We start from the raw sequence: 20750 nt of genomic DNA, 5'->3' as shown, positions 1-20750 counted from the left end.
CACGCACCCCACATACCATATATATCACCCACACCACACACATACCACACACATAAACATATACATCACACACACCACACATATATACATACACCCTACTCACACCACACACATCACACACACCACTCACACCACACACACACCACACACACAAACATACACATTACACATACCACACACACACAAACATACATACCACACACACACACACCACAAAACACCACACACAGCACACACACAAACACACCACACACATTTTAGGCTCTTTGGAGCTGTAGGTAACACAAAAAACATGTGAAAAGAGGTAGCAGAAACTTTTGGGAATGGGGTTTGGGATTAATAAGGACAACCTTACAGGCTTAGGAGACACAAGACCAGGCTCATAATGCTAGAAACATCAAGACTCATGAGTGAGTGAGTTTCTCGCTGGGCAGTGGTCGCACATGCCTTTGATTCCAGCACTTGGGAGGCAGAGGCAGGCGGATTTCTGAGTTTGAGGCCAGCCTGGTCTATAGAGTGAGCTCCAAGACAGCCAGGGTTATGCAGAGAAACTCTGTCTCAAAAACCAAAATAAATAAATAAATAAATAAACAAACAAACAAACAAATAAATAGAGCTTCTCAGTTTTTTTGTTTGTTTGTTTGTTTGACTGGCTGGCCAGGCTGGCCTGGAACTCAGAAATCCACCTGCCTCAGCCTCCCAAGTGCTGGGATTAAAGGCATGCACCACCACTGCCCAGCTATGACTGGTTTATTTTAAATGTGCATTTCAGTTTTGTGATGTATGTATCATCATATGCAACGTGGTAGTAGTGTATTTCACTACAAAGAAATTCATAGTAACAAACTGATTTAAAACTGAAGCCAACCCTCCAATAGCTGCCTTATTAAAAAATTACAACTGGCCGGGCGTGGTGGCACACGCCTGTGATCCCAGCACATGGTAGGCAGAGGCGGCCTGGACTACAGAGTGAGTTCCAGGACAGCCAGGGCTATATAGAGAAACCCTGTCTTGAACCCCCCCCCCCAAAAAAAAATTACAACTAGCTGACTGCAGGGGAATTTCCATGTCCCTCCGAAGGTGCTGTGGTCATAGTCTGAATGTCCACTTGTTTCCTTTGTTTTCTGATACTGGAACTCTAAACCAGAGCCTCCTGTGTGCTATGGTGCTAGGTAGACATTACACTACTGAGCAATATTCCAGGTCCCTCTATCTTTTCCTTAAGATCTTAGGATAACTGCATTTAAAATACTTACTGCAGGCTCTTTAGTTTTCCTGTACACTAGAACTGGCTTCCAAAGACAGGCAGACATCTCAGACGACTTGGCTAGTATGTGGTAGGATTCTTGTTTTATATTTTCATTTATTTAAACCATGTTAATTCATCATTCAGTGATTTTATACAATATATCTTTAGAAAAAGAATTGTAGATTTATCTTATGTTTTTGTGTGTGTGCCAGTGCAGCACATATATGCCTGGTACTCTAAGAAGAGGGCACTGGATCCCCTGCAACTAGAATTATGGATGGTTGTGAGCTCCCATGAATGTGTTGGGAATCGAGCTCAGGTCCTCTGCAAGAGCTGCTAGTGCTCATAACCACTGAGCCATCTCTCCAGCCCCTCCCCAATACATCTAATCAGATCCAACCAAAGTTCCTCTGTCCCACACCTCTCTTCCTCCAAATTGTGTCCTCCCACTGACATGTTCCCCTCCCTTAATTACTTACTTTAATATAATATTTATCAAATATATTTTACATAGATTTCACATATGTAACCATATGGAACACTTTATTTATACACAGAAACAGTGTTTTCTTTGTATTGTTTCCATTTCCGTATGTTTGATGCTGGAGAGATACTGAAGTACACTCAGGTGCGGCTTCTCAAGAGATGGAGGACACTGGGCAATTGCTTAACGAGGAGGCTGTGGTCATCGTTACAAACCCGGGATTCTTTGAAGAAATACTGAAAAGAACTTAGGTCACCAAGGTCAGAAACTCAGGAGATCCAGCACTCTCAAGTAGTTCTCCCTCCCACACCATGGAAATAACCAACTAAAGGCAAAGGCAGCCTCGGGATCCACTCCCCAACACCCCCTAGAGGCAAGAAGCAGGGCAGGGAGGCATTAGCTTGACTCTGGAAGATGCGCCTTAAAGACAGAAAGGAAGACGCAGTGATTCGCAACGAGGTCATTAAACATGTGCAGGCAAGTCCCAATCAACTCTTTCCTGTTGGTAAAGTAGTCTGAGATGTTCACCTCTTAGAAGTCCTAAGAGCAGGACCGGTTAGTGGAATTTTGCAATCCTGGGGCTGGGAGGTGCCTTTTGTTGCCATGGATCTCACTCTTCAAAACAAAAGAGTCAAGGAGCCCAATTTAAACAAAAACTGTAGGAAAGCAAGACTGCACTGGTTGTGGATGAAGGAGCGAGACAGAAAAAGCCATTTAGAAACTTCTAAAAGATCACTGAAGAAAACATTTTTAGTTATATCACAAGCTAAGGCAACACTGAACAGAAAAGTATCCCAAATGGACGGATCCGTAGCTATAAAGAGAGTGTGGGTCTTCTGAGACAGAGAACGGGTACAGTGACCTTTAGGAACCCAGAAAGGGCACTCGGTTGGACATTTGAAGATTCATGGAATATACTCTTTGAAATAATTTCCAGTGTGCACCAGGTGGCATGCGCGTCCCATGCATGGAAGAACCTGTTTTTTTTTTTCTGATGGATCCGATGGGTTCATCTTACGTGTATGAGTTTATGCCTGCGCACATGTGTGCCTGCTACTCTCAGAGTAAGAAGAGGGCATTGAACACCCTGGAACTAGAGTTATGGATGGTTGTAAACTGCCACAAGCGTGTTGCGAATCAAATTCGCTCTTGCAAAGGAGTTTTGCAGCCTTAGGAAATCTGATGCGTACCAAGCTCAACACCACCACCTCTTCTGTGGCTTAACAGTCTTTCTTTTTACTTCCATTTTAACTGTCGAAATAGACTTAACATACGGTACTTTTCCTAAAGAATGAGGTACACTTTCTTCCTCTCGTTCTTTCTTTTTATTTTATATATGTGAACACGCTGTCACTGTCTACAGACACCAGAAGAAGCCATCAGATTCCATTACAGATGGTTGTGAGCCACCATGTGGTTGCTGGGCATTGAACTCAGGATCTCTGAAAGAGCAGTGTTCTTAACCCGCTGCCCATCTCTCCAGCCCCGAGGTACGCTTTCACACATTAAAGATGCGCAGAGCTTTCCAAGTGGCCTGCTGAGCAGGAAGACTGTGCTGCTGATGTTTGGTTTCTCTGCTAGGTGAGCCCGAAGAAGCGCAGGTCTTGAGCCTATTTCCTCTCCTGCAAAAAGACCTACGAGCACACCAACCTGAACAACACTCCCATCGCTCCGCCTCTTCCCCCTCCCTCCGTGGTGGCGTTGCGCAGGCGCGGCGGGGCGTGCGCGGTTGCTAGGCGACGCGGCCGCTCCCGCGTGGTCTCCCTGCGGACGGCGCGAGCCCAGAGCGGAGCCGCGGCTAGTAGCGAAGCCAGCAGGTGCGGTGCTGGAGGCGACCCACCCGGCCAACCGCCGCCTCTGTGCCCGCGGGGTGAGCTCGCGATGGGAGGCGCAGCCCGCGAGCGCGGGAGGAAGGACGCGGCGCTGCCGGGGGCCGGGCTCCCGCCGCAGCAGCGGAGGTAACGGCGCCCGGGTAGGAGCGGGAGGACTCCTTGCGGGTCTGGGCTGCCTGTCCATCAGCGCAGTGAGCGGGAAGGGCGGGGGAGGGCAGACGGGACGGCGCGGCCTCGGGAGAGCCGGGGCTGGGACCTGTGTGCAGGACCTGTGAACCGCGCCCTGTTGCTCTGAGTGTCTGCCGAGCCCGCCCCTGCCCCTGGGGTGGAAGAGCCGAAACCCGGGACCTTGTTCCCCATGTGCCGCCTGGCTTTGTGGGGGTCACTTTCCCCCCAGCATCGAGCCCTGGCTAAGTGGCTAAGGGAATCCAATCGGGTCGTTCGCGTCTGGCTGTTGCTCTGCAGATGCGGTGCTGGTGTGTTTCGTCGTGCTAAATGGCAGAGGCCGGTCCCGTCAAGAAAATTGCCTTGTGTTATCGAAACATTCTGCCTGAACGTCAATATATATTTTTAGAAGATATTTTAATTTCTTGTGGATTGTTTTTAAAGCCCTCTTTTATTCCTTTAACACTTCTGTTAAACTCCAGAAGTGATTGTTTTATTAGACATCTCAAAAGTGACTGATATAATAATCCAAGATATATTTTTTAAAGACAATGAAAAATGTTACCTTAGTCATGGTTGTGTTTGTAGTATATCATCTGAGATGACAACGTGACGTGTGTAACCGGGAAATCCGTAGTCTTGGGAGCAGATAAAATGCATTATTCTAGGCCATCTGGTGGCCTTAGTACATCCTGCCCATTGTTTGTGTGCCTTCACAGTGGAGAACCCACAGTGTAAAACCAGAATCATTCTGAACCCTATTAGCATTAAACATCCCCATATACCAAGAAATGAAATGGGAACAGGAGAGAGATTTGGCACAATTTGTAACTTAAAGCATTTGGTGGGTTCCTGTTGGCTGCCTTGTTTCACTAGTTAGGTTAGCTGCAAATGGGTGCATAAAATAATGACGAGAAGACAGCCCAAAAGGTCTTCTTGCTAGTCTGAGTGTAAACGATCCTTTTCTTCCCTTTTACCTGTGAGCCTGTTCAGAGGGGAAAGGCAGCACGGCCAGGTGCTGAGTCTGGAAGCTCAGACTTGGGTTCTAAAACAAACTCCTCTGATGTTTTTCTTTCTGCTTTTGAGTTTCCTATTCAATTAGCCTTTATTTCCTAGAAATATTCATTGGTGGTCCCTCATTTTTTGAACAACATTCAGAAAGATTTGTTGTAACTATTTTGATTACTTATTATTTGTTTGTTAGAGACAGGATCTCTTTATTATGTAGCCCTGGTTGCCCTGGAACTCAGTCTGTAGACCAGGCTGGCCTCAAACTCACAGATATCCACCTGCCTCTGCCTCCTGAGTGAGGGGATTAAAGGAGTGTGCCACCACACTAGCCTATTGGTAACTATTTTCAAATTTGAATCTAGAAATATTTTTTCCTTTCTTTAAAAAGAAAAAGGAAACAGATGTGTTGGTGCAGAGGTGGAGGGAGGTGGAGGATCAGTATGAGTTCGAGGCCAGTCTGCTCTACACAGCAAGTTCCAGGACAGCCAAATGGAAGAGAAAGACTGGGATCCTTCTCTTCCACTGCCCAGTGCCCGACTTGTTTTTGTGTAGTGTCAGGAAGGGTGAGAAACAGTTAAGTGCTAGGGTGTTTTGAAAATGCAAGCTCATTTTGTTTAGTTACTGACCATTTTTTTTATCTGTAACCATTTCTCCTAGGTTGGGGGATGGTGTCTATGATACCTTCATGATGATAGATGAGACCAGGTGCCCGCCCTGTTCAAACACGCTTTGCAATCCCTCTGAAGCCCTTGTGTCCAGAAGGCTAAATGTAAGTAAGTAAAGGAAAGAATTCTTTCCTAAGATTGTCTTGAGGAGGAACGAGGGAGGCAACTTAACCCTTGGGTGCAGTAGCTCTGTATTGCTGTTGTGGCTTGGCTTCTTTTGTTTTGGGGTTTTTTTTGGGGGGGGGGTTGTTTATTTAAAAAAAATTACTGTTTTGACACAGAGTCTTTGTATGTAGGCCTGGCTGGCCTGGAATTCTGTATAGAGCATGCTAGATGTCTGTCCCCAGAGTGCTGAGCTAAAATGGGTATGTTACTATAGTGTGTTCAGTTTGCTTTTAATTTCTCCTGACGTGGGGAAAACAGTTTCTGTGGTTTGAGTTTAGCTTTTTGGAACAGTTTGGATTTGAAGTCAGTCCTTTCCTTATTCTTTTTTTTTTTTTTTTCCTTCGAGACAGGGTTTCTCTGTGTAGCCCTGGCTGTCCTGGAACTCTGTAGACCAGGCTGGCCTCAGACTTAGAAATCTGCCTGCCTCTGTCTCTCAGAGTGCTGGGATTATAGGCATGCCCCACCGCCTCCCGGCTTTTTTTTTTTTCTTTAAATTTATTTATTTTTTCTTTCCTTATTCTTTGTGCTGGGGTGGGTATGGCACTTGTGGTGGGGGAAGGTACTCTTGTTCAGGTGATGTTTCTTTTTTATAGTAGGTGACATATATAGAGTATTACAAAGGCTTCTTTTAACAGAAGTAACAAGGAAAATAGTGTCAGGATTCACAGTCAGCTCAATCTCCCCCCTACCCTCACCCATAGTCCTGGCAGATCAGTATATGAAAGACAGTTTTTAAAAAAACCCTCATAAATTACATTTAAACAATAAGCCTAGGTTTCTCTGTGTAGCCCTGGCTGTCCTGGAACTCACTCTGTAGACCAGGCTGGTGGTGAACTCAAGGTGTTGGGTCAAAGGCATGCATAGGGTCAAAGGTATGCACTGGGTCAAAGGCGTACACTGCCGGTGACCACTTGTCCAATTTGTGTTTCCATGCCTTCAGATCCTTTGTGAATGCCAGGTCCTTAGCTGTTTTGTTTAAGGTAATAATGAAATGAATTCACAGCCCACGGACATATGTAAAGTAGTAGAGCAGGGTTTGGACAAGCCCTAATGCAGGGAGCCTCTATCTGTGACTTGAAAATGTGCTACACTGTGTCATCTGGTGAAGCCTCTGATTCCTGAGGCAACCGCTTTGTACTTTTCCCTCTTGTGGTTCCTCTTACAACCTACATTTGTTGCTTTGTTCCTTTCTTATTTTACTCTGTAATTTTACTTTAAAAATAATACATTTATTTGTGCATGTTTTGTGATGTGTGCGTGTGCGTGTGTGCGTGTGTGTGTGTGTGTGTGTGTGTGTGTGTCGTGTCTGTGTGTCCGTGTGTGTCTGTGTCTGTCCGGACTTAGTGGCAAGCCCCTTTATCTGCAGAACCATCTTGTTAGTTTATAATCATTTCTAGTTCTTCCCTAGGTTTTACCACTCCCAAGGCTAATAATATTTACAAGCTTGGTCTAAATATGTTTGGAAGTCTGGTCACCCTATTTTTAATCTCTTCTGGAGCGCACTGGGGTTTCTTTCCACCCCTATGAGTTTATTTCTGTGGTCTCTGAACACTTCCGAGACATCCAGAGCCCTCTCTGTGGTGACCATGGTATTTCCTGGCTCCCTGCTATCAGTCAGTACAACACTGCTTTGAAAACCTCCTGCAGTTGGGCATCAGGCACAAGTCTCATTTAACTTGAGTCAGAATTGATGCATGTTGATCTCTGTCTTATGTCTTTCATATTATATTTCCTGATCAAGTGAGTTTCTTACTGCATGTTGTTTAGTGTGACAGTTATGGAGAAGCCCTAAGATTTTAGATTCTAATCCAGCACATCATTGCAAGGGTTTTTTCTTTTAATCCCCTTATCCACTTTTTTTTTTAAGATGTATTTATTTATTACATGTAAATAGACTGTAGCTGTCTTTAGACATTCCAGAAGAGGGCATCAGATCTTGATATGGGTGGTTGTGAGCCACCATGTGGTTACTGGGTGAACCAGTACCTTTGAACTCAGGACCTTTGGTAGTCAGTGCTCTTAACCACTGAGCCATCTCCCCTACCCCACCCCACCCCCATCCACTTTTATTGTGTGTGTGTAATATTGATGTATGCTCTTACGTCTTATTCTTCGGTCTCTTGATCAAGAGCTCTCACCAAGGACCAGCCCTGCTAACCAGCTTGTTCCATTGGCCTTCTGAAGCTGAAATTAGAGGCAGGCTCTGTGCCCACCCAGTGCTGACACAGTCCTCGTGCAAACACTTTAACCTCTGCCCCGTCTCCTCAGCCTCTGTTATTTGCAAACTTGGCAGGAAAAGTGCTTTTTTTGACCCCGTGGGAGCACTTAGACTCCCCGGTGCTGGCTGTGATTCCATTCGGAGTGTCCGTTAGTCCGGGCACAGCCTCAGCTTCACACGGTACTTACTTTCACACGCTCCTCTGATCTGTCAGCCATCCCCCTAAAGGCTTTTATTGGACCAACTTCTTTGTCTGCAGAGATTTAAGCTGGAGCTGGTAGAAGGTAGGAGTCTTTTGTTTTGGCGGTGTTGGGTGGGGATTGAACCCAGGACCTCATGCGTGGTAAGCACATACTCTACCAACTGAGGCACATCCTCTGCTCCCAAGGGTAGGTTTTTATATCTGGATTGGGAGATTATTCATTCTGAATTTTCCAACAGGATTTTTGTAGGACTCAACTAATACGGCACATTTTATTTAAAACCCAATATGCTCTCTCCATTAAAGGTACACATGAAACCTTTTTAAGAAATAAAACATGATATTCTTGCCTGAGCTGTCTCTTGTACATAATTACATGGTTAACAAAATGCTTGGTTGAGTCCACTGTATAGCTTTCTTTTTTGTCCATTTTTGTTTGTTTGTTTGTTGGTGGTGTTTTTTAAGACAGGGTTTCTCTGTGTAGCCCCTGGCTCTCCTGGAACTTGCTCTATAGACCTGGATAAACTCTACCTTAGAGATCTGCCTGCCGCCAGGCAGTGGTGGTGCACACCTGTAATCCCAGCACTCTGGGAGGCAGAGGCAGGTGGATTTCTGAGTTCGAGGCCAGCCTGGTCTACAGAGTGAGTTCCAGGACAGCCAGGGCTACACAGAGAAACCGTGTCTTAAAAAAACCAAATCCAAAAAAAACCCAAAAAAAACAAAAAAAAAAAAAAAAAAAGAAAAAGAAAAAAAAAAAGAGATCTGCCTGCCTCTGTTTCCAGAGTGCTAGGATTAAAGGTGTGCACCACCAGCACCTGGCTTATATACCTTTCTGATCATCATGATTATAATCCTAGGCTAGAAATACATAGTATTTTATAACTACTAATATCTTATATACAAATACCGTTGTCTAAGGGTTTCTATTTCTGTGAAGAGACACCGTGACCAAGGCAAGAGTTACGAAGGAAAACATTTAATTTGTGCTGGCTTACAGTTTCAGAGATCTAGTTCATGATCCTCTTTGCGGGAAACACTAGAGCATGCAGTCATTGTTTTTTGTTTTTTGTTGGTTTTTTTTTTGTTGCTTTTTTGTTTTGTTTTTTGGATTTGTTTTTTGTGGTTTTTTTTTGTTTTGTTTTTTGTTTTTTGAGACAGGGTTTCTCTGTATAGCCCTAGCTGTCCTGGAACTCTCTGTAGACCAGGCTGGCCTCGAACTCAGAGGCTTGCCTCTGCCTCCCAGAGTGCTGGGATTATAGGCATGCGCCACCACCGCCCAGTTTTCATTGTTTTATAAAAAAGGAAAAGAAGCCAGGTTCATCTAAAGTGCTGAAAAAGTAGCTGAGAGTTCTACATCTGAATCTGGCAGGCGGCAGGAAGGAGGGGTGACACTAGCCCTGGCTTGAGAGCCCACCCCCCAGTGACACACTTCCTCCAACAAGGCCACACCTCCTGATAGTGCCACTCCCTGGGGGCCTATAGGGGCCTTTTCATTCAAACCACCACAGCTGTAGGTTGAGGGAAATGGGAAAGAATGTTTTATTATAGCACCGGAGACTTGGTATATAATTGACTCGTATAAGGATTTGAGATTTATAAGAAAGGGAAGCATGATCAGGAAAGATTCCTTCCCTGCGTGAACACAATCCTTGATGGGGTTTCCCTGGTTTGCTGGAGATCTAAGCTTTGATGATCTATAGTGGAACACATCTGCGCTATCCATTGTCCTGGAAGCCACACTTCAGGAAGGACAGGGTGATGAGAGTCCAGCAGACACAGGTCGGAGGAGGGGACAAAACAAGGATGGTGCCTATAGAATTGTGGGATAAGGACAGCACAGCCCTGGTTCTGTTTCTAGGGACTTTATAAAACCTGTGCATGTCCTGTGGAATTCTGGGTAGTGTGGAGGATTTAATTTGCAGAGAGTGCAGGTAAGGCTTGACGGAAAGAAAAACCAGGAGTCGGGAGATCCTGGTGACATTCTAGTTCTGTTGTGGTAATTCTATGGACTTGAGACCTCTGCTAAATACTTGTTCTTAGTAACGGACCAAGCCTGAGACCTTCTTTTTATCACACACGGCAGTGAAGGCCTTCAGGGTCAATGCAGCCTTCACCAGGTAGAGAAGTCTCCAGGGGCAGACGGAGGACCACAGATAATGTTCACCACTGAGATGATAGCACTTAGGGAGGCGTTCCATTGCACTAAAGCAGTGAATTTGTGGTAAAGCTTGAATATCTCTAGAAAGATAACATATTAAATTGAAGAACAAGCAGACGGCGGTGGCCTTGGTGTGAGGGAGGAAGCGGGTTAGGTGTTTGCATGCAAAAACTTACTACTGGACCCTTCTTTGGCCAGATACTTAACTGATATTCAGTTAAAAGGGCCTTTGAGTGCTGGAGATGGCTCAGCAGTTAAGAGCTCTGACTGTTCTTCCGGAGGTCCTGAGTTCAAATCCCAGCAACCACATGGTGGCTCACAACCATCTGTAATGAGATCTGGTGCCCTGTTCTGGTGTGTCTGAAGACAGACAGTTATAGTATACTCACATATAATAAATAAATAAATCTTTGGGCTGGCGCGAGAAGGAAAAAGAAAGAAAGGGCCTTTAATATGGATGGAGCCACCACAGGGGGAATAGAACATCCATGGGGGAAAGGGAGAGACAGTATAGGGGCTTAAGTGGTTACATTTTGAGAATTTTACATAGCGGCAGCCAATGTTTTTGCATAAGTTTTATAGTTTGTGAGAGTCTCCTGACTTGAATATAGTTAGACTCCCACAACGTGCTGCAACTAGGTATTATCCATGTTTTATACTTGAAGAAACAAAAGTTATGAAAAGTTCAAGTGATGGTCCCGGGCCACAGAGCTTTAAGTAGCACAGCCAGGGCCCAGCACGGCGCTTCTGACTTGGTATATCCGTACAATGCATTCCGAAGAGTGTAGCAATAGATATTTAGGTGCATTCAAATGGTATAGTAGATGATTTAAGGAAAAATGACTAAGTTGCATATAGATACTCATTTTTGGTACATAAATCTTAACTAAAGCCAAGCCATTATTTTTTGCCTAGCTTAGCCTTATAGGTAGATTAAAGTTCTTAAGAGTACTTGATTTTTAGTACTGGGGCTACATAGAGAACAGTAGGTATTCTGGTGAGTATTGGATTGACAGATGGAAGGAAGGAGGGAACTCATTTCTGGTCTGTCTGTCCTTCCTTCCTTCCTTCCTTCCTTCCTTCCTTCCTTCCTTCCTTCCTTCCTTCCTTCCTTCCTTCCCTTTTTAACACAGGGTTTCCTTGTGTGGCCCTGGCTGTCCTGGAACTCACTAGAGATCCTCCTGCTTCTGCCTCCTGAGTGCTGGAGTAAAAGACATGCGCCACCAACAGCCAGCAGCTACATTTCTGGTTTTTCATTTCTTAAACGTGAACTGGCTTTGTGGGTAAATGCTCTTCCCACCAAGCCTGAGTTCAGTCCCTGGGGGCCATATGGTCAAGGGAGAAAACTGGAAAGAAAGCTCTTTTCTGACCTCCAGGGTCATGGCCTCCTCCCTTCAAGAAATACTAAGTATCATAAAAGTATGATGCTACAGAGAGAAGACTGAAATTGGGTCTTGAAGGCATATAGGGTGTGAATGGATGGGGAAAGACTAAAGGAGCCTGTCTTGGGGTTTTACTGCTGTGTACAGACACCATGACCAAGGCAACTCTTATAAAGGACAACGTTTAACTGGGGCTGGCTTACAGGTTTGGAGGTTCAGTCCATTATCATCAAGGTGGGAGCGTGGCAGTGTCCAGGCAGACATGGCGCTGGAGGAGCTGAGAGTTCTACGTCTTGGTCGGAGGGGAGCAGGAGGGGACTGTGTACCACATTGGGATACCTTGAGCATAAGAGTCCTCAAAGCCTGCCCCCCACTGTAACACACTTCCTCCAACAAGGCCACACCTCCTAATAGTGCCCCACGCTCTGGGCCAAGCATTCAAACACATGAGTCTGTAGGGAACGTTCCTATTAAACCACCACATGCCTGCCTTTGTGCATTTCAAAAGAGGAGGATGTCACATGTCCTGCTCTGCTCTTCTCCATGTTTCTTTGAGACAGAGACTGTCACTAAATCTGGGGCTAGGCTGACTGTCTCTCTCTGTCCCCCATAGCCCTGGGGCTACAGGCACACGGGTAGCTTTTTATATAGGGACTAAATTCAAGATCTAAATTCAAGTCCTCATTGTTACCACTGAGCCATCGCTCCAGTCCCCTGCTTAGGTCTTTTAACTGGACCAGAGAGAAGCCCCTTCCGCCGTCCTCCTTGTTTCTAGTGCCATTAACTGTGGACTCTTCTCTCACAGATTACCGCTGAGCCGTTCACGAGGGGCCACACTCAGCACTTTGTGAATGGAAGTGAGATGAAGGTGGAGCAGCTGTTTCAAGAATTTGGCAACAGAAGATCCAATACTCTCCAGTCAGACAGCATCAGCAACTCTGAAAAGTCCTCTCCTGCTTCTCAGGGGAAAAGTTCAGAAAGCCTGAATACAGTGAAATGCAGCCTCTCATCCCGATCATCTAAGGTGCTGCCTCTGACTCCCGAGCAAGCTCTGAAGCAGTATAAACACCACCTCACTGCCTACGAGAAGATGGAGATCACCAGCTACCCAGAAATCTACTTTGTGGGTCCAAATGCCAAGAAACGACAAGGAGTTATTGGTGGTCCCAATAACGGGGGATACGACGATGCAGATGGGGCCTATATTCACGTGCCTCGGGACCATCTGGCTTACCGCTACGAGGTGCTGAAAATTATCGGAAAGGGGAGTTTTGGACAGGTCGCCCGGGTCTATGATCACAAACTTCGACAGTACGTGGCGCTAAAAATGGTGCGTAACGAGAAACGCTTCCATCGCCAGGCAGCGGAGGAGATCCGGATTTTGGAGCATCTCAAAAAGCAAGATAAAACTGGCAGCATGAATGTTATCCACATGCTAGAAAGTTTCACCTTCCGGAACCACGTGTGCATGGCCTTTGAATTGCTGAGCATAGACCTGTATGAACTCATTAAGAAGAACAAGTTTCAGGGTTTCAGCGTCCAGTTGGTTCGAAAGTTCGCCCAGTCCATCCTGCAGTCCTTAGATGCTCTTCACAAAAATAAGATCATTCACTGTGACCTGAAGCCAGAAAACATTCTCCTGAAACATCATGGCCGAAGTGCAACCAAGGTCATCGACTTTGGGTCCAGCTGCTTCGAGTATCAGAAGCTTTACACGTATATCCAGTCTCGTTTCTACAGAGCCCCAGAGATCATCCTGGGGTGCCGCTACAGCACCCCCATCGACATATGGAGCTTTGGTTGCATCCTTGCTGAACTTTTGACAGGACAGCCCCTGTTCCCTGGAGAGGATGAAGGAGACCAGTTGGCCTGCATGATGGAGTTGCTAGGAATGCCACCACAGAAACTTCTGGAGCAGTCCAAACGTGCCAAGTACTTTATTAACTCCAGAGGCTTGCCTCGCTACTGCTCCGTAACTACCCAGACGGACGGGAGGGTGGTGCTTCTCGGAGGTCGCTCACGCAGGGGTAAAAAGCGAGGCCCGCCAGGCAGCAAAGACTGGGCCACTGCACTGAAGGGGTGTGACGACTACTTGTTCATAGAGTTTCTGAAAAGATGCCTTCAGTGGGACCCCTCTGCCCGCCTCACCCCAGCTCAAGCATTAAGACATCCGTGGATTAGTAAGTCCACGCCCAGACCCCTCACCATGGACAAGGTGTCAGGGAAACGGGTGGTTAATCCTACAAATTCTTTCCAGGGACTGGGTTCCAAGCTGCCTCCAGTCGTTGGAATAGCCAGTAAGCTCAAAGCGAACCTAATGTCCGAAACCAGTGGGAGTATACCTCTGTGCAGTGTGTTGCCAAAGCTGATTAGCTAATGGACCACTCAGAGACTCATACATTTTTAATTACCTTGCAAACATGCAAATGGAAAAAAAAAATAATTGGAGGCCATTCACTCATGGATTTGTTTTTGTTAGACTTTTTTAACAAGGCAGAACATTTTTATATGACTATAAAAGAACGCTTCAAGGGCTAATGTCTAACCAGCTTGTATTGGCCATCTGGAGTATGCATTAAATGACTTTTTAATAGGTCAGTGCATAGTCGTCATTCTCGTCAGAGGTGCTCCAACCCATGTATTACACTCTTGGTTTAAATCTCTCTCAAGATAGAAGATATTCTTTTTATTATGTTTTTAGTGTTTTTTTTTTTTTAATTTTATGTACATTGATGGTTTGCATGTATGCCCATGTTAGGCCGTTAGGGTGTCAGATCTTGGAGTTATAGGCAGATGTGAGCCCCCATGTGGGTGCTGGGAATTGAACCTGTGTCCTCTGGAAGGGCACTCAGAGCTCTTAACCACCGAGCCATCTCTCCAGGTGCTAGGTAGAAGATATTCTAAAAATATAAGCTATTTCTCTCCTCGTCTCCCTTAGCATCTATTCTGGAGGGTATTGAGCTGTGGAAGGCATGGATGTAAGGCAAAGCTAGAAGTCTTAACCTTAACCCCAGCAAGCAATTCTGCGGGCTCATTCTAGGTGGGAAGACTCGCAGAGGAATATGGGGAGCTGTTTGGCACCTGGCACCTGCCGCTGGGGTTCAGCTTTTAGTTCTCTGGTTTCTGTGTTTAGGTCATAGTGCTTTATGGTTTCGTCTTTTATTACTTTGCCTCTGATTTATAGCCTGGGACCTCAGCGGTTTACAGATCTTACTCTTTACCAAATAACCCTGTAGTTAACGCTGTTTTCATAAATTCCCTCCCAAAGGCCAGTGTGTTAAAGGCTCGCTGCCCAGCACTGTGGGGAAGTGCTGGGGTCTCCGAGGCTGTGAGCCTTGTGGATGTTGGGCTGTTCATTGAAGGTGCTTTTAATGAGGCCCGTGGGGCCCTCGGTCTCATTCTCTTCTTCTTTTAACTGCTAGCCATCAAGTGAAGGGCTTTGCTCTGCCAAACACCTCATTGTGGTAGGATACCACAGACTTAGGCCAGCAGTGCTCTTCCGCCAACGGACTGAACCGTCTGAACACGATAAAGCTTTCCCTTTACAAGTTCATTACCTTGGGTATTTGCTAACAGTAATAAAGAGCTAACCCATGTTGATTTTAAAGCTAACGTATGCACCCCTCCTCGGCCAACTCAAGAGAAGATAACTTTATGTCACAAAAGACCCAGGGCATCAAAGGTAGCGTCAGCATGAAAACCACCGTCCCTTCCTTGGTCATCAGTGGCCAGACTACTAGCTGCATTGTCACGGACTCCGGACTTTATGAAGGTGGTCGCCGTCGGGTAACCTCCACTTGCACCTTAATGTCCCACACTTATGCTCTGAACGCCCCACCCTCGCTGGATTCCAGGCAAACCCCCATTATATGAAGAAAAGCACCCGAAAGTCCGGAAATACAATCATCTGTTTTCCTAATCAAGTTCTCTTCAGCAGCCTTCCTTTCTCTCTGAGACTGAAAGTTAAGCAACAAAAGCTAGCAGGGCCTGTGTCTCACTGCAAGGGTGCAGAGGGGACAGGAGCTAAATAACCCACAGCACCTGTTTGTGTTTTGGTTTTTCCATCTCATCTGTGTCCATGGCCCTTGGGAACAGACGTGTCTGACTGCCGTGGGCACTGTGAGGAGTTGTTCCCAGCCTGTGGGTCTCAACCCCTTTGTGGGTCAAGCGACTCTCACAGAGGTTGCATATCAGAAATCCTGCATGTCAGGTATTTATAATTCATAACAGTAGCAAAATTACAGTTATGAAGCAGCAACTTAATTTTGTGGTTGGGGGGGGGTTACCTCAATGTGAGGAACTGTATTTAGGGGTCGCAGCTCTAGGAAGGTTGAGAGCCACTGCCTCAGAGCGAAGAATCACTGTCTTGCCCAGTGACCCAGTTCAGGTTTTCCTCTTCCCAGCACCAAGGCCAGAGGCAGGATGCCCAGGCAGGCCAAGGCCACTTAAAAGAAGGAAGTTTTTGTACTTTGGATACTAGATGACTCAAACTTTACTCTCGGTTTACAGAAGGCACTCCACAGCTCCTGGTAACTCCAGCGAGGTTCTCTGACTTGCTGGAGAAATTCGCTCCCCCACGTTATCTCCACAGAGCACACGCTGAGGTGGTTTTGCCTGTCATTATCGGTGTGGGAGACCTGCTATCCCGAGCAGGCAGTTGAAAGGGTCATTGCCATAAATGACACATTGTTTTTTGATGTTTGTTGGCATGAGCAATCCTCGCCAGCCTGCACAGTCTGGACTATAGAAAGGGAACTGGTGGAGGCTGTCATGTTTCCTGCGCTGCAGGACGAGTAGCCGTGAGCTGTGAGCTAGCCGAAGCTGGGCTAAGTGGAAGGTTGTAGAGGGGGCCCATCCATTATGAAAGCGATACACAACTGGGAAAAGGAGAATGGATACATTTCTGTCTAAACTTGGCAGCCGCCAGCATGACGCACAGCACAGTCACTGGCTTTGGCCAGCCTACCTCCTGCAGTGACTCAGGTTTGGGGAAAGTAGGCTGTTTTTTTAAAACCCAGAACTGGCTGTACCAATGAGTCTGAGGAGGTCTGCAGGTGTTTTTTTTTTTTAGAAGCTGTTACTCTGCCCTCAGAGCGGGGAGGGACCTACATTGACAGCTCTCTGGCAATTTTCGTTATAGCCATTTCAGTGAAACACATCAAGTTGGTTGCCCTAAACTGACAAAGCCCAATTCAATCCTCAAATTGTTATCAGCATAGTAAAAGTGTTTAGCTGGGATTTTTGTTTTGTTTCTGACATTTTTTTTTCCTTTCCACGTGGAGAGTTAGATGATTCAGCTGGTGCTTGACGATTGCTTAGACTACACTCTCCTACGCTGTCATGATTCGTCTGCAGCGTGCGTGTGAGCTGAGGTGGCAGAGGTGTCCCGACCATATACAGACCGTACGCATTCCCCTTCCTCCAGGACTGGGCTCACTTCTCCTAAGTTCAGATACACACTGAAGGGACAGGGTAATCAGATATAAGAGTTACAGGAAGACACTTTCTTTAAGTAGGCATAGTTAGCTTGGTAATAATGAAAAGGAAAACACAAAGCCAGGTGGAGCAGGCCTTTAATCTCACCACTCCGGAGTCAGAGGCAGGTGGATCTCTCGAGTTTGAGGCCAGCCATGTCTATAGAGTGAATTCCAGGGCTACACGGTGAAATCCTGTCTACAAACAAAGTTAAAAAAAAAAAAAGACGACAACAACAAAAACCAAGGGTAGAATATAGTTTGCTGGGTGGTGGTGGCACATGCCTTCAATTCCAGAACTCAGGAGGCAGAGGTAGGTGGATCTCTGAGTTTGAGCCATCAGACCCTTAATTGTTCTGCATGCATGCAATGGTTATTTGATGCCATTAACACAGAAGGTAGGAAGGGGACAGTTTGTTCCACAGTGCTCCTATATGCTTTAAAGATAAGTGCACAGTCCTTTCAAGCAGGCAGAATGGCCAGGTCATGTCTTTTTCTCAGCCTCCACAGAAACTTCGTAGATGGCTCTATCTCACAGGGTACCCAGGGTAAGCACAGACAGACAAGGCAGAGAAACCTGGGTTTGCCTAAGTACAGATTAAGAAAGGGCCACAGATAGCACGCCAAGAAGAGCTATGCCTTACCAGCGATCTGCCTCTGACTTTTTTTTTTTTTTTTTAAGATTTATTTATTGTTATATGCAAGTACACTGAAGCTGTCTTCAGACCCTCCAGAAGAGGGCATCGGATCTTGTTAGGATGGTTGTGAGCCGCCATGTGGTTGCTGGGATTTGAACTCAGGACCTTCGGAAGAGCAACCGCTGAGCCACCTCACCAGCCTTGACTTTTCAAAAATACCTTCCATATCCTCATTTCAACCCATCCCTCTTGGATCCTTACACTCCCTGGAGCCCAGGAATGTTAATGGTCTTCTCCCCTGATTAGAGGACACCCTTTCTTGGTGTCTGTTGAGTCACATCTACTATTATCACTGATAACAGTGTTGCATCACAGTGAACTCATCCATCCGAGGCTTAAAAGCTCTGTTGTCCCTGAGATCCAACCACCCAACCTCTCCCTCAGAGATGAGCCAGAGGAAAAATAGACCAGCTAGAGCAACGGTTCTCAACCTGTGGTTCTAGTTCTCTTGGGGTAGAAGACCCCTTTTGAAAACAGGGGACTCAGACACTCTCATATCAGATACTTAACCCCCGTGGTTCTCAGCCTTCTAACTGTTTGATGCTTTAATACAGCTCTTCATGTTGTGCTACCCCCAACCATAAAATTGTTCCCATTGCTACTTCATCACTGCAATTTTGCTATTGTTCTGAATGACAATGTAAATACTCGATGTGCAAGATATCTGATGTGCAAGCCCCAAAAGGGATTGTGACCCACTGGTCTGTCTGGAGGAAAGTGTTGAGCTTCGTATAGCTTCTTACAGCTCACTCACTGCTAAGCGAGCCTTCCTGTGTGGAAGAGACTTAGAAATATGTTCACTCCCTTCACCACCATGCAGATAGAACGGGGAAAAAGAAGAGCCTCTGTGAAGACTTTGCCCCTGAAGTGTTCAGTTTGAGTCCTTTGTTGTAGTATTCTTCCATTGTTCATTTGACCCTGCTGAGTGCATCTGGGAAGTGCAGCCCGGAGCCAGTGACTCCATCCAGGTGTTCTCTCTCTCTCTCTCTCTCAATTTGAGGTAGTGGTGGCAGTTGTTTTATATAAAAATGACTTGCTTTGAGAATTTTCTAGCACCTCATAATTGTTTCAAAGCCCACACAGTACAGACATTTTCTCGAGTGTGCTATGGGGCTGGGGAGGGAGGGGGTGGGGACAACCAGCCACTCTGGATCTGGGGCTGTGACAGGTACAGCCTCTGTCGTGTGGAAACAGGAACAATGTTCGTGGATGACCAGCTCTTAGGGATCCTGGTTGTCAGTTGATTTGGACCCATTGCACAGTCCAAGCTTAGTTACCTGACAAATAGACCCCGGAAAGCAGTTTGTTTGAGGCCCTGGCTCGGTTTTTCAAAGCCTTGAACAGATGGCAGGAGAGGGGGAGTCTGTGTTGGGTCTGCAGGCAGGTCAGCCTCAGCCTGCTTTTTCTGATCTGGTCCTGAGCCACACAGTTGTCCTGGCGGCAGAGCTAACCGGGGAATGAACGGAGAGATTACTGTCCCCTGCCTTCGAACTGTCCCTCGGCCTTCTCCCTTATCAGAGCCTGGCCCAGCTGAATGTGAGAGAAACAAACTGACATGTGCCTTTAATCTCAGCAGTCCATCTGAGTTCGAGGCCAGGCTGCTCTCCAGGCTGAGTTCCAGGACTGGCAGAGCTATACAGTGAAACCCTGTCAAAACAAACAACAAAACCAACGACATCAAAACAAAACAAAAACATAACCAATGGCTACCTTCTAAAAGTGTGTGTGTGTGTGTGTGTGTGTGTGTGCGCGCGCGCGCGCGCGCGCGCGCAGAGCAAGCAATCATGTGGCGCACAGTGCACAAAGCAGTTGTTCTGCAGTGCACATATTCCAGGCCTGCTCACCCAGGACCACTGCCCTCTGTCTCACTGTAAAGGTGTTGGGGTCACAGATGTCCTATCTCACCTGTCTTTGATGTGGCCAAGGGATCAGTCAAAGGTTACCAGGCTTGCAAAGCAAGGACCTCCACCTGCTGAGCCACCCCACCCCCATTCTTACCACATCAAAAGCCTTTGAGGCCCAAAAAGGCAACAAGAATGATGAGGACCACAGGCAGTTTTACTTATTTGTCTATCTAAGAAGGGCTGCATTTCTCCAGAGGCAAAAACCGACAGGACTGCCATGAGGCCACACTGAGGACTGCCCTTGACCTTTCTGCAGCATGAAGCTGGCTGTCACTTGCCCTTGGATTGCAGGGGCCACCCAGCTCTGCCCTTAGATGCTGGCTGCTGACAAGCAGAGAGAGGATGCCCAGTCAGGACACTGCCGAGAATTCTCATCCATCCCTAGGTCAGAACACTGGCCCCAAGCCAAACCGCACCTCTCCTTCTGAAGCAGGCCCATCCTGGCCTCTGCTGGTGGAGTCGTCTTTCCGCAGTGACTTGGGACGCTGCCGGCGAAGTTTACATATGTTCCACCCTGTCAGACAGGCAGACGTATGGGGCTGGTTCAGAAACCGCAGCCCTGAGATCTTTCCCTGTAGGTATGAGCAGGGGCCCGCACCTGGATCTGATTCTAATCTCGTCAAACCTTCTCCTCCCTTAAGAACCCATTTCTTCTCTTTGGAAGCCAAAGAAACCATCATCTGTAAATATCAGAGAGATGCCTAGGCAACATTACTCTGGGGGAAGAAGGCATCAGCGTTGAGAACAGACTCCTCACAGGCGCTTCCCTTCCAGACCCTCCTCCTGCAGGGATAACTTCACTCATTCCACCCCTCCAGCCCTTTTCAAGCCTTACCTGGTTTGGGGCAGCTGTAAGGACCACAGTCAGGAGTTGCAGGAGTGCTTGGGCTCCGGAAGCTCCCCCACCCCAACCTCTCTTCCTGTATTTTTCTTGCTCTCTCTCTAGGGGGCGCTAAGCCCCACTCCTGACTCTTCTACCTTCTTTTTTTTTTCTAGTGTTTTTAGCGTGCTAGACACAGTGCTGGGTCTATTAAAGCGTGATGTAACCCAGCCAAACATGTAAATAATGAGACGCAATGGTATAAAAGGTGACAGACATAGGCTAGGTCCCCTCCCCCACCTCAGATAAAGGTCAAGGGGCTT

General features: G+C 46.6%; 1 protein-coding gene and 1 long non-coding RNA gene across 4 annotated transcripts; one reads left to right on the top strand and one right to left on the bottom strand.

Moving 5' to 3' along the window:
* Positions 1–3474: 3474 nt before the first annotated feature.
* Positions 3475–15454, top strand: Dyrk3 (dual specificity tyrosine phosphorylation regulated kinase 3). Of its 3 annotated transcripts, none has more exons than XM_052200227.1 (3): positions 3475–3691; positions 5399–5510; positions 12337–15454. In XM_052200227.1, the coding sequence occupies exons 1-3, from the start codon at positions 3615–3617 to the stop codon at positions 13906–13908; spliced, it is 1761 nt and encodes a 586-aa protein (XP_052056187.1). In that variant the 5' UTR covers positions 3475–3614; the 3' UTR covers positions 13909–15454. The 3 variants fall into 3 exon arrangements, with proteins under 3 accessions (XP_052056187.1, XP_052056188.1, XP_052056189.1); XM_052200228.1 differs by lacking the exon at positions 3475–3691 and adding an exon at positions 5703–5771 and having other exon boundaries at positions 5414–5510; XM_052200229.1 differs by lacking the exon at positions 3475–3691 and having other exon boundaries at positions 5416–5514.
* A 2213-nt stretch (positions 15455–17667) lies between these two features.
* Positions 17668–20505, bottom strand: LOC127697236 (uncharacterized). The gene is made up of 3 exons (XR_007980428.1): positions 20443–20505; positions 20024–20121; positions 17668–19350 (listed from the first exon to the last, which is right to left on the bottom strand). It is a non-coding gene; the product is annotated as an uncharacterized LOC127697236 (long non-coding RNA).
* Between the last annotated feature and the right edge of the window lie 245 nt (positions 20506–20750).

The sequence above is a fragment of the Apodemus sylvaticus genome, chromosome 12 (assembly GCF_947179515.1).
Source record: "Apodemus sylvaticus chromosome 12, mApoSyl1.1, whole genome shotgun sequence".
NCBI classification, from domain to species: Eukaryota; Metazoa; Chordata; class Mammalia; order Rodentia; family Muridae; genus Apodemus; species Apodemus sylvaticus.
This window is presented reverse-complemented; position numbering and strand designations above follow the sequence as displayed.